Genomic DNA, 12,815 nt, shown 5'->3' with positions numbered 1-12,815 from the left:
CATACCTGGACTACATAGAGGTGGTGGACTACGAAGGAAAGAACAGACACACCATCATACAGGGCCTGCTGGTGAGGACATACACGAGCACACGTGCACACACAAGGACATCGAGGGCAAGAACAGACACACTACCATTCAGGGCCTGCTTGTGAGCTCATCAACCTGAGACTGTCTGGAAGCTAGCATACTTCAGAGTTCTGGAAGGGATCAGTTAAGTGGGTTTAACGTTGTGGAATGTTGCAGATTGTTAATGTTGTGTAGAGCAGATGGACATCTTTATGTAGCGTAAGGAGCTGTGCACTTTACATTCATAACTTTCCAAGCAGTTCAATCTTAAATGGAAATACTTGGCACTAAAACCAAGTGCCCCCCTTTTTGTGTGTAAATCTATGTAGAGATTCCCTTGTTTTTCTCTCCTGTGAGGATCCTTTCTCCCCTGCGGTTGTAGTAGTTTGTAGACCGGTGAGCTATGGCCAGAGAGCAGGGGGTGGACAGTAGCCTTTTCATTAGAGTGCTGATTAGTAGGAGGTAAGACTGAGCTCTGGACGGTGCCGCGGCAGGCGTGGCCAAGCGCCTTTTAAACCTGTTAGCAGGGCTTTTATCGCTAGCTGTCTCTGTCTGCACAAGTAATAGCCTTCATTTACTCACTGGGCCTGGGGGCAGAGACATGTGTACACACACACACACACAAAGCCCCTTCATTTGTGTGTGTGTGCCAGATAGCCATCAGCAGCAGTTAAAAGTCCATGGACGGTTATTGATGGTGTGGTATGGGCTGTGTTGCAAAGAGCATCTGTGTTTATCCCTGCCCTGCCTCATCTTAATGGACGCTAGTTGCTCTGATCTGAAACACTGATGGGCCTCCAACGTCTATGTGACGTTAGTGCTGTTTACTGGGACAGTACGCCTGGCTTTCTTCTCACAGATGAATGTGTGTTTGTTTAGGCGTGCTAGAGTGCATTGAATAAAATGGAGCCCTGTGTCATGCGAAGGGTGATGTTTAGAATTCTGAAGCACCTTTGCGGTTGGGTTCGGACATACTGAGTGAATGAGTGTGAAGGGGAATGCTGTATTGATTGTGACTTTTTGGGGTTTTGCGTCATTCATTCGCTCTCCCTCCCCCTCTTTTTCTCTTCCCTCCCTTATTCTCTCTCTCCCTCCCTCCCTCTCCCCACCCTCTGTCAGATTGAGCACCTGTACGGTCTGACAGTGTTTGAGAACTACCTGTATGCCACTAACTCGGACAACGCCAACATGCAGCCTAAGACCAGTGTGATCCGAGTGAACCGCTTCAACAGCTCTGACTACCAGGTGGTGACCCGCGTCGACAAGGGAGGAGCCCTGCACGTCTACCACCAGAGACGCCAGCCCCCAGGTAACTGTTGTTATAGGGTTCTGTATTTTACACTGGGCATATTGTCAAATCAATTCTATATTGAACCCACAGACATAGTGGTATAGTTGAAATTCATTTGAATACTAAAAAAAGTCCTCTCCTCCAGTGCGTAGCCATGCATGTGAGCCAGATCAGTTTGGGAAGGCAGGAGGCTGCTCTGATATTTGTCTGCTGGGGAACAGCCATAAGACCCGCACCTGCCGCTGTCGCTCCGGCTTCAGCCTGGGGAGTGACGGGAAGTCCTGCAAGAGTAAGTACCACACAGCCAATCTCGTCTCAGGTACACCACAGCACAGCCAATCACCTCTCAGATACTCCATAGCACAGCCTATTATCTGTTAGGCGCTTTAACAACCCAAGATAATCCGCTTTAAGATGCTGAATTATATCTGCTCTGAGATACAACAACACAGCCAACCCATTCCTACATACGATAGTCTATGGCACAGATGATGTCACAGCCAATCCACTTTCAGCTCCTCCAATCAGCTCCTTCACAAATCTGGCTATCCATTCCTCCTCTGCGGCGGTCTCTTTGAGCAGCTAAATCTCATGTCTGAGCAGTAGAAATCGTCTGACTCACCTGGCATTGACAGCCAACCTCCCTAATCAATGTCTACATGCCTGAAGTCCCACTAACTTTAAACCGGAGGCATAGATTGATTCGGTGATTGAACCTGTGCCAAGGGCAGTGAAGGTTCAGTCAGGAAAACCGCATGCCCCTGAGCTAAGGTCTGGGACACCCCTAATGTGCATGTATTAACCAGGCTTTTCTCCAATTGACTACTCTGGTATGCTGCATCATGTAGGTTGCAACCGCATCCCTGATTGATTCACTTTGCCCGCAAGGTATGTATTAATATTCTGTGAGGATATGAAAGCAAGCACATATTGATCTGTTTCTAGACTATAACCCTTTGGTGGCCTTGATAACCACCTCACGGTAGATTGATTCAACAGAAGCCTCTCCCGTCCACCATGCCATACGGAACTCCCGCTTGTTCATTTGAATGATTTGAAAATCGCTTACGATTCTCATTAGGTTGACGGGATTATGCTGCTCTTGCGCCGTTTCTGTCTGTTCTAAATCATGCAAATGACATGGGGCAGTGTAATTTAGTTTCAGCATTTCAATTTTCTGAGACTCAATCGGTCACAAGATTTAAGAAAGCCGGGAATATTGGAAGGGATTGGAATCATGTGGATCTCATTAAACAACAAAGGCCTTACCAATGCTCTACTCCTGGTCCCATGTCTGTCTGTCGTAGCATTGTAGTGTGACTTGAAATCCTTTTTAGAAGCTACCTCTCGGGTTGGGCAGACTTGCTAGAGAGACGCTAACTAGATATGTGTTTTATAATAAGTTTACAGTCAAAAGCCCCTATTCATAAAGCATCTCAAAGTGCTGATCTAGGATCAGTTTTTGTCTTCTAGATCATAATGAATAAGATTACATGGACAGGGGGATGGCTGATCCTAGATCAACATTCTTACTCTGAGATGATTTATGAATACATACCCAGTAAGTCCTCTCTATCGCCCATGCTGTTTCTCAGAGCCGGAGCATGAGCTGTTTCTGGTGTACGGTAAAGGTCGTCCAGGGGTCATCAGAGGGATGGACATGAATGCTAAGGTCCCAGATGAGTACATGATCCCTATAGAGAACCTGATGAACCCCAGAGCCCTGGACTTCCACTCAGAGAGTGACTTCATATATTTTGCCGACGCCACCAGCTACCTCATCGGCCGCCAGAAGATCGACGGTACAGAAAGGGACACCATTCTGAAGGAAGGTACGGTAATGTTGGCCATTTTGGGGAATCATTACAGTAATAGGGAGTAGTGGCCATTTTGGTTCCAAAATAATGCTAGCGCCTTGTCAGGTGCTCTTGTGAGGGTAGAGGTGGTCATTTTAGCTCTGTTTGTCCAGATTTGTTGTGTATAATAGGGTGACTGGCCTCTCACCACCTATTCCTCTGTGTTCCAGGGATCCATACAGTCGAGGGTATAGCGGTGGACTGGATGGCTGATAACCTGTACTGGACAGATGATGGGCCCAAGAAGACCATCAGTGTGGCCAGGCTGGAGAAGGCTTCCCAGACTCGCAAGACTCTCATCGATGGCAAGATGACCCACCCCCGCGCCATCGTAGTGGACCCCCTGCACGGGTAAGAGACGGAGAGGGGGGGGGGTGGTGGGAGAAAGATGAAAGGAAAGATAGTGGTTTCAGATTGGTCTTTAAACTGTTGAGCTGCAACTTTAAAGTTTGTGGGTTGGATGTGTGGGAGAGGTTAGATAAAAGTTGTTTTGTGGGAGGCGGTAGGTTTTAATTTAATTCAGAGTGTGTGTGTGTTGGGAGTATTTGATTCCCTCTGCTTCTTAATAGATTCTTTTGATATTCTAATGAGCCTCTCCCGTGTGTGTGATGTGGCAGGGAGATGATTGGAAAGTTGACCCTGGGGGGTGTGGGTTAGTGTGTGTGTTGGTGTTAGTGTACGTGCATACAAAATGTACATGCTCATGTGTGTGGGTCAGAAAAGAGCAGATGGTCATCTGTCGATAATAGCCTCCTGTCACTAAGCCCCCATTGTCCCCTCATGGCGCTTCAAAGCAATTGTGTGTGTGTGTGTGGTTTTAATATCCTTGTGGGGACCAGAAGTCCTCACAAGGAGTGTAAAACAAGGATAATTTGGACAAGTGGGGACATTTCGCCGGTCCCCAAGGAAAAGGCTTTCTAGGCATAGGTGTTATGGTTACAATTAGGTGTTAAGGTTAGCGTTAGGATTAGGTGTTAAGGTTAGCGTTAGGATTAGGTGTTAAGGTTAGCGTTAGGATTAGGTGTTAAGGTTAGCGTTAGGATTAGGTGTTAAGGTTAGCGTTAGGATTAGGTGTTAAGGTTAGCGTTAGGATTAGGTGTTAAGGTTAGCGTTAGCATTAGGTTAAGGGAAAATTGAATTTTGTTGGGTCCCCACAAGGATAGTAAAACAAACGTGTGTGTGTGTGTGTGTGTGTGTGTGTGTGATAATTAAGCAATAGGACATATACCACAATCCCCAGTTGTGCCTTATTGCTATTATAAACTGGTTACCAACGTCATTAGACCAGTTAAAAAGACTGATATACCTCAGCATCCAGGAGACAAACTACCCGGTTTATAATATGATATTTAGCAGACGCTTTTATCCAAAGCGACTTAGTCATGCATGCATATATTTACTTATGAGTGGTCCCTGGAATCAAACCCACTACCCTAGGGTCGCAAGAGCCATGCTCCACCAACTGAGCTACAGTGTACTGGGCACCCGGGGTTCTCTCTCCAAGCGGTCTTAATCTGTGTGACTCTTCATATTGATGTACCCTCACCTGGCCCGCTCCCTAGAGCAATACACACACACACACACACTTCAGATTGGCCGTGACAGAGGGATGTGCGTCCACACACTCTCCTGGAGAAGCGCTCACCTCCACTAAGACCTGTAATCAATCAGCCAGCCAGAGAGAGCGAGAGAAATAGGGGAGAGCGAGGGAGAGACTGAGTGGAGGAGAGTGAGATGGATCAAACCCGAGGTAGAAGTAGGGAGGAATAGAGAGAATGGGGAAGGAGAGGTAAAGATGAGAGGTAGAGACCGGTAGAGGGGATGAGTCTCAAAGGGGGAGAGGGGGAGGGAGAAATTGATTGAGTCAGATGGTCACTCATACTACAGTGTGATGAGGAGAGGAGAGTCTGGTGTTACATAATGAGTTGTTTAACAGCCGATATTGGACTTGGTCATAGTGGTGGCCGGCTGGCTGGATCGATAGTCCTTTGGTGTTCATCTATCAGGGGCTTTGACAGACAGCTCCAATCTGGAGAGAATGTCATTAGTCAGTATATTGACAGCCAGACTAGGGGACCCTTCACTGTGGGGGTGGACGAGGGTGGTTAAGAGACGTCCTATAGAATGCTACTCGATCAGATGTCAGCTGGGGCAGAATTGTCCAGTCACAATGGACCAAAACACACACACACACACACTGCTCACCCACCCCTCCTCTCTCTCTTCCAAGGTGGATGTACTGGACTGACTGGGAGGAAGATCCCAAGGAGAGTAAAAGAGGGAAGATTGAGCGGGCCTGGATGGATGGTTCTAACAGGAACGTGTTCCTGACCAGTAAGACAGTCTTGTGGCCCAATGGTCTGAGTCTGGACATCCCACAGGGCATTCTGTACTGGGTGGATGCATACTATGACCGCATCGAGATGGTCTACATTAACAACACTGAACGCAAGGTCAGTCAGACTGGTTACTAGTGCTTAACCTAACCTTAACCCTACTATGACCACCTCAACAACACTGAACTCAAGGTCAGACATTGACAATACCTGTGTTTCAGTTGCAAAATGTTTTGCTAAGGTGTGCACTAATGAATATGACCTTGTGTTGTGCTGTTGCTATCAGACGGTATACGAGGGTCAGGAGTTGAACCACGCCTTTGGCCTGTGTCACTACAAACACTTCCTGTTCTGGAACGAGTACCGCAGCGGCAGCATCTACAAACTGGACCAGGTCACCAGGACCGTCACCCTGCTCCGCAACGAACGGCCACCCATCTTCGAGATCCGCATGTATGACGCCCAGCAGCAGCAAGGTACAGGACACTACACTCTGTCCACCCAGACACAACCCCATCCATCTGTCTACCCAATCACTCATCACTTTTTATTATCGCGACCGTTCTCATATCAGATGACAGATCTGCAGCTAGATCTGCAGCTAGGTCTGAATTGTAATTTGAGATATAATGCATTCGGAAAGTATTCAGACCCCTTGACTTTTTCCACGTTTTGTTACATTACAGCCTCATTCTAAAATGGATTGAATATTTATTTTTCTTATCAATCGACACACATACCCCATAATGACAAAGTGAAGACGTTTATAGACATTTTTGCAAATCTATAATAATTAAAACAACAGAACTTATTTACATAAGTATTCAAACCCTTTGCTATGAAGCTCGAAATTGAGCTCAGGTGCATCCTGTTTCCATTGGTTATCCTTTAGATGTTTCTACAACTTGATAGGAGTACACCTGTGGTAAATTCAATTGATTGGATATGATTTGGAAAGACACACACCTGTCTATACAGTGGGGCAAAAAAGTATTTAGTCAGCCACCAATTGTGCAAGTTCTCCCACTTAAAAAGATGAGAGGCCTGTAATTTTCATCATAGGTACACTTCAACTATGACAGACAAAATGAGAAGAAAAAATCCTGAAAATCACATTGTAGGATTTTTAATGAATTTATTTGCAAATTATGGTGGAAAATAAGTATTTGGTCACCTACAAACAAGCAAGATTTCTGGCTCTCACAGACCTGTAACTTCTTTAAGAGGCTCCTCTGTCCTCCACTAGTTACCTGTATTAATGGCACCTGTTTGAACTTGTTATCAGTATAAAAGACACCTGTCCACAACCTCAAACAGTCACACTCCAAACTCCACTATGGCCAAGACCAAAGAGCTGTCAAAGGACACCAGAAACAAAATTATAGACCTGCACCAGGCTGGGAAGACTGAATCTGCAATAGGTAAGCAGCTTGGTTTGAAGAAATTATTAGGAAATGGAAGACCTACAAGACCACTGATAATCTCCCTCGATCTGGGGCTCCACACAAGATCTCACCCCGTGGGGTCAAAATGATCACAAGAACGGTGAGCAAAAATCCCAGAACCACACAGGGGGACCTAGTGAATGACCTAAAGAGAGCTGGGACCAAAGTAACAAAGCCTACCATCAGTAACACACTACGCCGCCAGGGACTCATATCCTGCAGTGCCAGACGTCCCCCTGCTTAAGCCACTACATGTCCAGGCCCGTTTGAAGTTTGCTAGAGAGCATTTGGATGATCCAGAAGAAGATGGGGAGAATGTCATATGGTCAGATGAAACCAAAATATAACTTTTTGGTAAAAACTCAACTCGTCGTGTTTGGAGGACAAAGAATGCTGAGTTGCATCCAAAGAACACCATACCTACTGTGAAGCATGGGGGTGGAAACATCATGCTTTGGGGCTGTTTTTCTGCAAAGGGACCAGGACGACTGATCCGTGTAAAGGAAAGAATGAATGGGGCCATGTATCGTGAGATTTTGAGTGAAAACCTCCTTCCATCAGCAAGGGCATTGAAGATGAAACGTGGCTGGGTCTTTCAGCATGACAATGATCCCAAACACACCACCCGGGCAACGAAGGAGTGGCTTCGTAAGAAGCATTTCAAGGTCCTGGAGTGGCCTAGCCAGTCTCCAGATCTCAACCCCATAGAAAATCTTTGGAGGGAGTTGAGAGTCCATGTTGCCCAGCAACAGCCCCAAAACATCACTGCTCTAGAGGAGATCTGCATGGAGGAATGGGCCAAAATACCAGCAACAGTGTGTGAACCTTGTGAAGACTTACAGAAAACGTTTGACCTCTGTCATTGCCAACAAAGGGTATATAACAAAGTATTGAGAAACTTTTGTTATTGACCAAATACTTATTTTCCACCATCATTTGCAAATAAATTCATTAAAAATCCTACAATGTGATTTTCTGGATTTTTTTTCTCATTTTGTCTGTCGTAGTTGAAGTGTACCTATGATGAAAATTACAGGCCTCATCTTTTTAAGTGGGAGAACTTGCACAATTGGTGGCTGACTAAAGGGTCAAGGATCACACACCTGTCTATTTAAGGTCCCACAGTTGACCGTGCATGTCAGAGCAAAAACCAAGCCATGAGGTCAAAGGAATTGTCTGTAGAGCTCCGAGACAGGATTGTGTTGAGGCACAGATCTGGGGATGGGTACCAAAATATTTATTCAGTATTGAAGGTCCCCAAGAACAGTGGCCTCCATCATTCTTAAATGGAAGAACTTTGGAACAACCAAGACTTTTCCTAGAGCTGGCCGCTCAGGCAAACTGAACAATCGGGGGAGAAGGGCCTTCGTTAGGGAGGTGACCTGATGATCACTCTGACAGAGCTCCAGAGTTCCTCTGTGGAGATGGGAGAACCTTCCAGAAGGACAACCATCTCTGCAGCCAAGTGTCGCGTGTGGAATAAACCTGGCTCCACCCCTACGGTGAAGCATGGTGGTGGCAGCATCATGTTGTAGGGATGTTTTTCAGCAGCAGGGACTGGGAGATGAACATTGCAAAATACAGAGATCCTTGATGAAAACCTGTTCCAGAACGCTAAGGACCTCAGACTGGGGTGAAGGTTCACCTTCCAACAGGACAACGACCCTAAGGACACAGCCGAGCTTCGGGACAATTCTCTGAATGTCCTCGAGTGGCCTTGCCAAATCCTGGACGTGAACCCGATTGAGCATCTCTGGAGAAACCTGAAAATAGCAGTGCAGCGACTCTCCCCATCCAACCTGACAGAGCGTGAGAGGATCTGAAGAATGGGAGAAACTCCCCAAATACAGTTGTGCCAAGGTTGTAGCATCATACCCAAGAAGACTTGAGGCTGTAATCGCTGCCGAAGGTGCTTCAACAAATACTGAGTACTTTTAATATTCTATATTAAAAAAAAGTGTCTAAAAACCTGTTTTTTTGTTTGTCATTATGGGGTATTGTGTGGAGACTGATGGGGAGAAAACGATTTAAGCAATGCGGAAAATGTCAAGGGGTCTGAAATAACAAAATGCGGAAAAAGTCAAGGGGTCTGAATACTTTCCGAAGCACTGTATCTCTGACACACACACATACATTGCATGCACAAACCCTTATATTCAGACACTAATCTGTGTGTTTATAACCCCCCGCCCATCTCTCTCTCTCTGTGCAGGTTCTAATGCGTGTCGTGTGAATAACGGTGGCTGCAGTAGTCTGTGTCTGGCCATCCCTGATGGGAGACAGTGTGCCTGTGCAGAGGACCAGCTACTAGATGACAAAGATAACACCAGCTGTAAAGGTGAGAGGTCTGGGAGCAAGGGCCACCTATAGGAGACCAGGAGTTTACACTCAATTCAAAACTCCCACAATGTGTGTGCATGTGCGCGTGCCCGTGTGTGTGTGAACTCGTGTGGAAGGGAATTTTATCACATGCTACCGACATCAGGGTTTATAGAGATTAGCCTAGAATAAAACTCTATTTCAAAGTTGAACTGTCAGTGTATGTGTCTGTGAGAGGGGAAGAAAGAACAAATGTGTATAGAATGCAAATAGAAATCCCTCTCTCGCATGGAGCAGTCAGCACAGATTTTAAAGGTGTGGAGAGAGGGGGCGGATTAGGGTCTGACAGTAGGCTTGACACACACACACACACACACACACACACACACACACACACACTGGGCTTATGTTGACTCACTGCTTTGACAGGGTTTGTATTTGTTGTTTGTTGCTGATGTGATTGGTGTTGGTTGCAGTGTATTAGCTAGTATCTTTCTGTATCCCTCCACTCATTAAACTTTGTCGGTGAAATGTGTTATTTAAACGTTCAACTTCTCTCTTTCCATGTCTATCTCTTCCTCTGTCCCTCTCTCCCCCTCTCCCTCCAGTCAACCCCACCTACATCCCTCCTCCTCAGTGTCAGCCAGGGGAGTTTGCCTGTAAGAACAACCGGTGTATCCAGGAGCGATGGAAGTGTGACGGTGACAATGACTGTCTGGACAACAGTGATGAGGCCCCCGAGCTCTGCCGTGAGTGTGCACACGTGCATACAGACACACACATACACTGATTTTAGATCAGCTACCTTTCCTTTGGTCTCTGTGCAGCTGGAGACAGATGGCCTTTCAGTATTTCAATTTGACAGTCTTTTGATGCCAGAATGAATTGAGAAGCGACAGACTTTGTGTGTTTATGTGGAGTTTGTATTTGCACATGCCTGCGGGAGAGTGTGTGTGTGTGCGCGCGTGTGTGTGTGAAGGAATGTGGGAATGTTGGTGGGTCTGGAAAAGCTCTCTGTCTGTCTGTGGTCAGAGTGCAGACAGGCTCCAGTAGCCTAGCCAGAGAGTCTGTGTCTGTCTGTGCCCTCTTACACTCTGTACCCCTGCTATCCCCCTTCTATCCTTCTTCAATCCCTCCCTCCCTCCCTCTCTCCCCCTTCAGACCAGCACACTTGTCCGACCGACAGGTTTAAGTGTCAGAACAACCGCTGTATCCCTCTGCGCTGGCTGTGTGACGGAGACAACGACTGTGGCAATGACGAGGATGAGTCTAACACCACCTGCTCTGGTAGGACGCTCACACACTCACACAGACTCACAGATGTACACGCTCAAACGCAGATGTGCGCACACACGAGTAACACACACATATTCTGTACACATTATTTTCTCTCTTTCTCGCTCTTTATTTTTCTGTTTTGCTGTCTTTCTTTTCTCTCTTTCTCTGTCGTACACATCGTTCAGACAATGGTTGTTTAGGGCTGACCTTTCCCTCAGCTTAGCCCAGTGTACATGGACTGAATCCACACAATGCTCTGGAGATCCTCAAAATGTCATGTCATTTCCCATGAATCCAACTCCTGTTGTAACATTTCAAAGGGCAATCTAATAACATCCTATTGGAGTCGTTCTCCTGAGGATAACTGTTTATTAATCTCAATGCCCCCCCCCCCCCCACACTCCTACCATTTCAGCACGCACCTGCCCCCCCAACCAGTACTCGTGTGCCAGCGGTCGCTGTATCCCCATCTCCTGGACATGTGACCTGGACGATGACTGTGGGGACCGCTCTGACGAGCCTGCGTCATGTGGTAGTTCACCTGCCTCACCTTTGACCCTTGACCCTTATCTTTCTCTTATGCTATAACACACAGAAAATAAATCTTCCTCAGAAAAGACGAAACACAATACCCATATCACTGAAACCCAGGCTCGTAGTGCGGCCCGGAAAGTCGTAAGTTACTGTTACTGTTGTTTCTTATGACACGAAGCACTCTTCTATTTGCTCTCTCTCATTCTCTCTCTCCATCCAGCCTACCCCACCTGTTTCCCTCTCACCCAGTTCACCTGCAATAACGGACGTTGCATCAACATCAACTGGCGCTGTGACAATGGTGAGTGTCTCTCCGTCTTCCTCGTTCTCCTACTGCGTGTGCATCTCTAGTCATCACCAGCTTAATCACTGACTCGTTGCTACGCATGTCATTTGATGTCCACATGTCTGTCTGACTACAGCTTTCCTCTCTATTTGGCAAGGGTGTTTGTGTGTTTGTTTCTTCTCTCATTGTCATTGGCTCGTTGTGTTGTTGTTGTTCAATGTGTGTTGTTGTCGTGCCGTCCGCCCACTCCGCTGTCTCCGTTGATTTCTTTGTTTCAGAAAAGGATTGTGGGGACGGCTCTGATGAGTTGAATTGTCCGAACCCGACCGGTTAGTGCATAGATCAACATGCACCAAAGCCAGGGCTCGCTAGGGGGGCCCCAGAGGGGAGGGAGAGGGAGGGGCAGACCTGCTACTGTAGGGGGAACCAGGGATGCTTTCCTTACTAACGGCAGCTTTACCCTTTAACAGTAGTCCATTATTCATCTCAATAGACCGATAATGGAGGCTGTTACTGCTTCTACTCACTCACTTAATGCAGGAGGAAGAGCTCTCCATTGTAATCGTAATGAATGGACAAGAATCAAAGATGGAGGACATCTGTTGTTCGGGGTGGTGGGTCATCATTATTAAACAACAAGGTCCAATTGGCCTCAACCCTATCGGCAATAGTGAGCTTACTTTTTATATTTACCTGCCAGTGGACACCATTAAGGTTTAGTTACCAGACAAACCTCCCTGTTAGAAGTGCTTAGATGAGGTCTGTGGGGAAGCATCTCTTCTGCTGCCAAGCTCAATGTATCAGTGCTGGGTACATTCACTCGTGGTGCATGGTTTGATCTATGCAGTTTCTGTGATTATTTTCCTCTTATCTCTTCTCCTTTTTTCCTCACATTGAAATTAATTTGTAAATGTAATGTTAAGTGTTTTTTGTATGCGAGCCTGCATTTTATGTCATGGAAATTGCATTATGAACAATAGTTGTGTAAAGGCTATTTACATTGTGATAAAAACCTATTGTCTGAGAGAACTGACATTGACAGTGTTCTTCATAACTAATGTAAATGACCACATACATAAACGATAACCTGGGAGATGTTGTTTTTGTCTTTCACTCTAGTCTGCCTATGTTGTGTGTGTGTGAGCGGTGCGAGGTAGAGGTTTGACTGCGTTTGCCTTGCAGATAATGATTGTGGGGACAACAGTGACGAGGCAGGCTGCAGCCATTCCTGCTCCAGCGCCCAGTTCAAGTGTAACAGCGGCCGCTGCATCCCGGACTACTGGACCTGCGACGGGGACAACGACTGTGGAGACTACAGCGACGAGACTCACGCCAACTGCACCAATCAGGGTGAGTGTCGGCACTGTAGCCCACCAATCGCTGTCTGTGAGAGCGTAACCC

The 12,815-nt window shown here is 46.6% G+C and overlaps 1 protein-coding gene across 4 annotated transcripts in view; it reads left to right on the top strand.

Annotated features, from left to right (window-relative positions):
- LOC109895151 (low-density lipoprotein receptor-related protein 1) overlaps positions 1–12,815 on the top strand; it is a 185,014-nt gene that overhangs the window by 104,245 nt on the left and 67,954 nt on the right. For all 4 annotated transcript variants that reach the window (XM_031823106.1, XM_031823091.1, XM_031823099.1 and 1 more), the window contains exons 8-20: positions 1–71; positions 1,189–1,378; positions 1,506–1,649; positions 2,956–3,192; positions 3,387–3,567; positions 5,447–5,669; positions 5,839–6,028; positions 9,210–9,335; positions 9,925–10,065; positions 10,478–10,603; positions 11,010–11,126; positions 11,349–11,429; positions 12,597–12,764. The exon at positions 1–71 is cut by the window's left edge and continues 152 nt beyond it. In XM_031823106.1, coding sequence (XP_031678966.1) covers positions 1–71; positions 1,189–1,378; positions 1,506–1,649; positions 2,956–3,192; positions 3,387–3,567; positions 5,447–5,669; positions 5,839–6,028; positions 9,210–9,335; positions 9,925–10,065; positions 10,478–10,603; positions 11,010–11,126; positions 11,349–11,429; positions 12,597–12,764 — 1,995 coding nt within the window. The remainder of the gene's footprint in view (positions 72–1,188; positions 1,379–1,505; positions 1,650–2,955; positions 3,193–3,386; positions 3,568–5,446; positions 5,670–5,838; positions 6,029–9,209; positions 9,336–9,924; positions 10,066–10,477; positions 10,604–11,009; positions 11,127–11,348; positions 11,430–12,596; positions 12,765–12,815) is intronic.

This window comes from Oncorhynchus kisutch, linkage group LG1 (genome assembly GCF_002021735.2).
Source record: "Oncorhynchus kisutch isolate 150728-3 linkage group LG1, Okis_V2, whole genome shotgun sequence".
Taxonomy (NCBI): Eukaryota; Metazoa; Chordata; class Actinopteri; order Salmoniformes; family Salmonidae; genus Oncorhynchus; species Oncorhynchus kisutch.
This window is presented reverse-complemented; position numbering and strand designations above follow the sequence as displayed.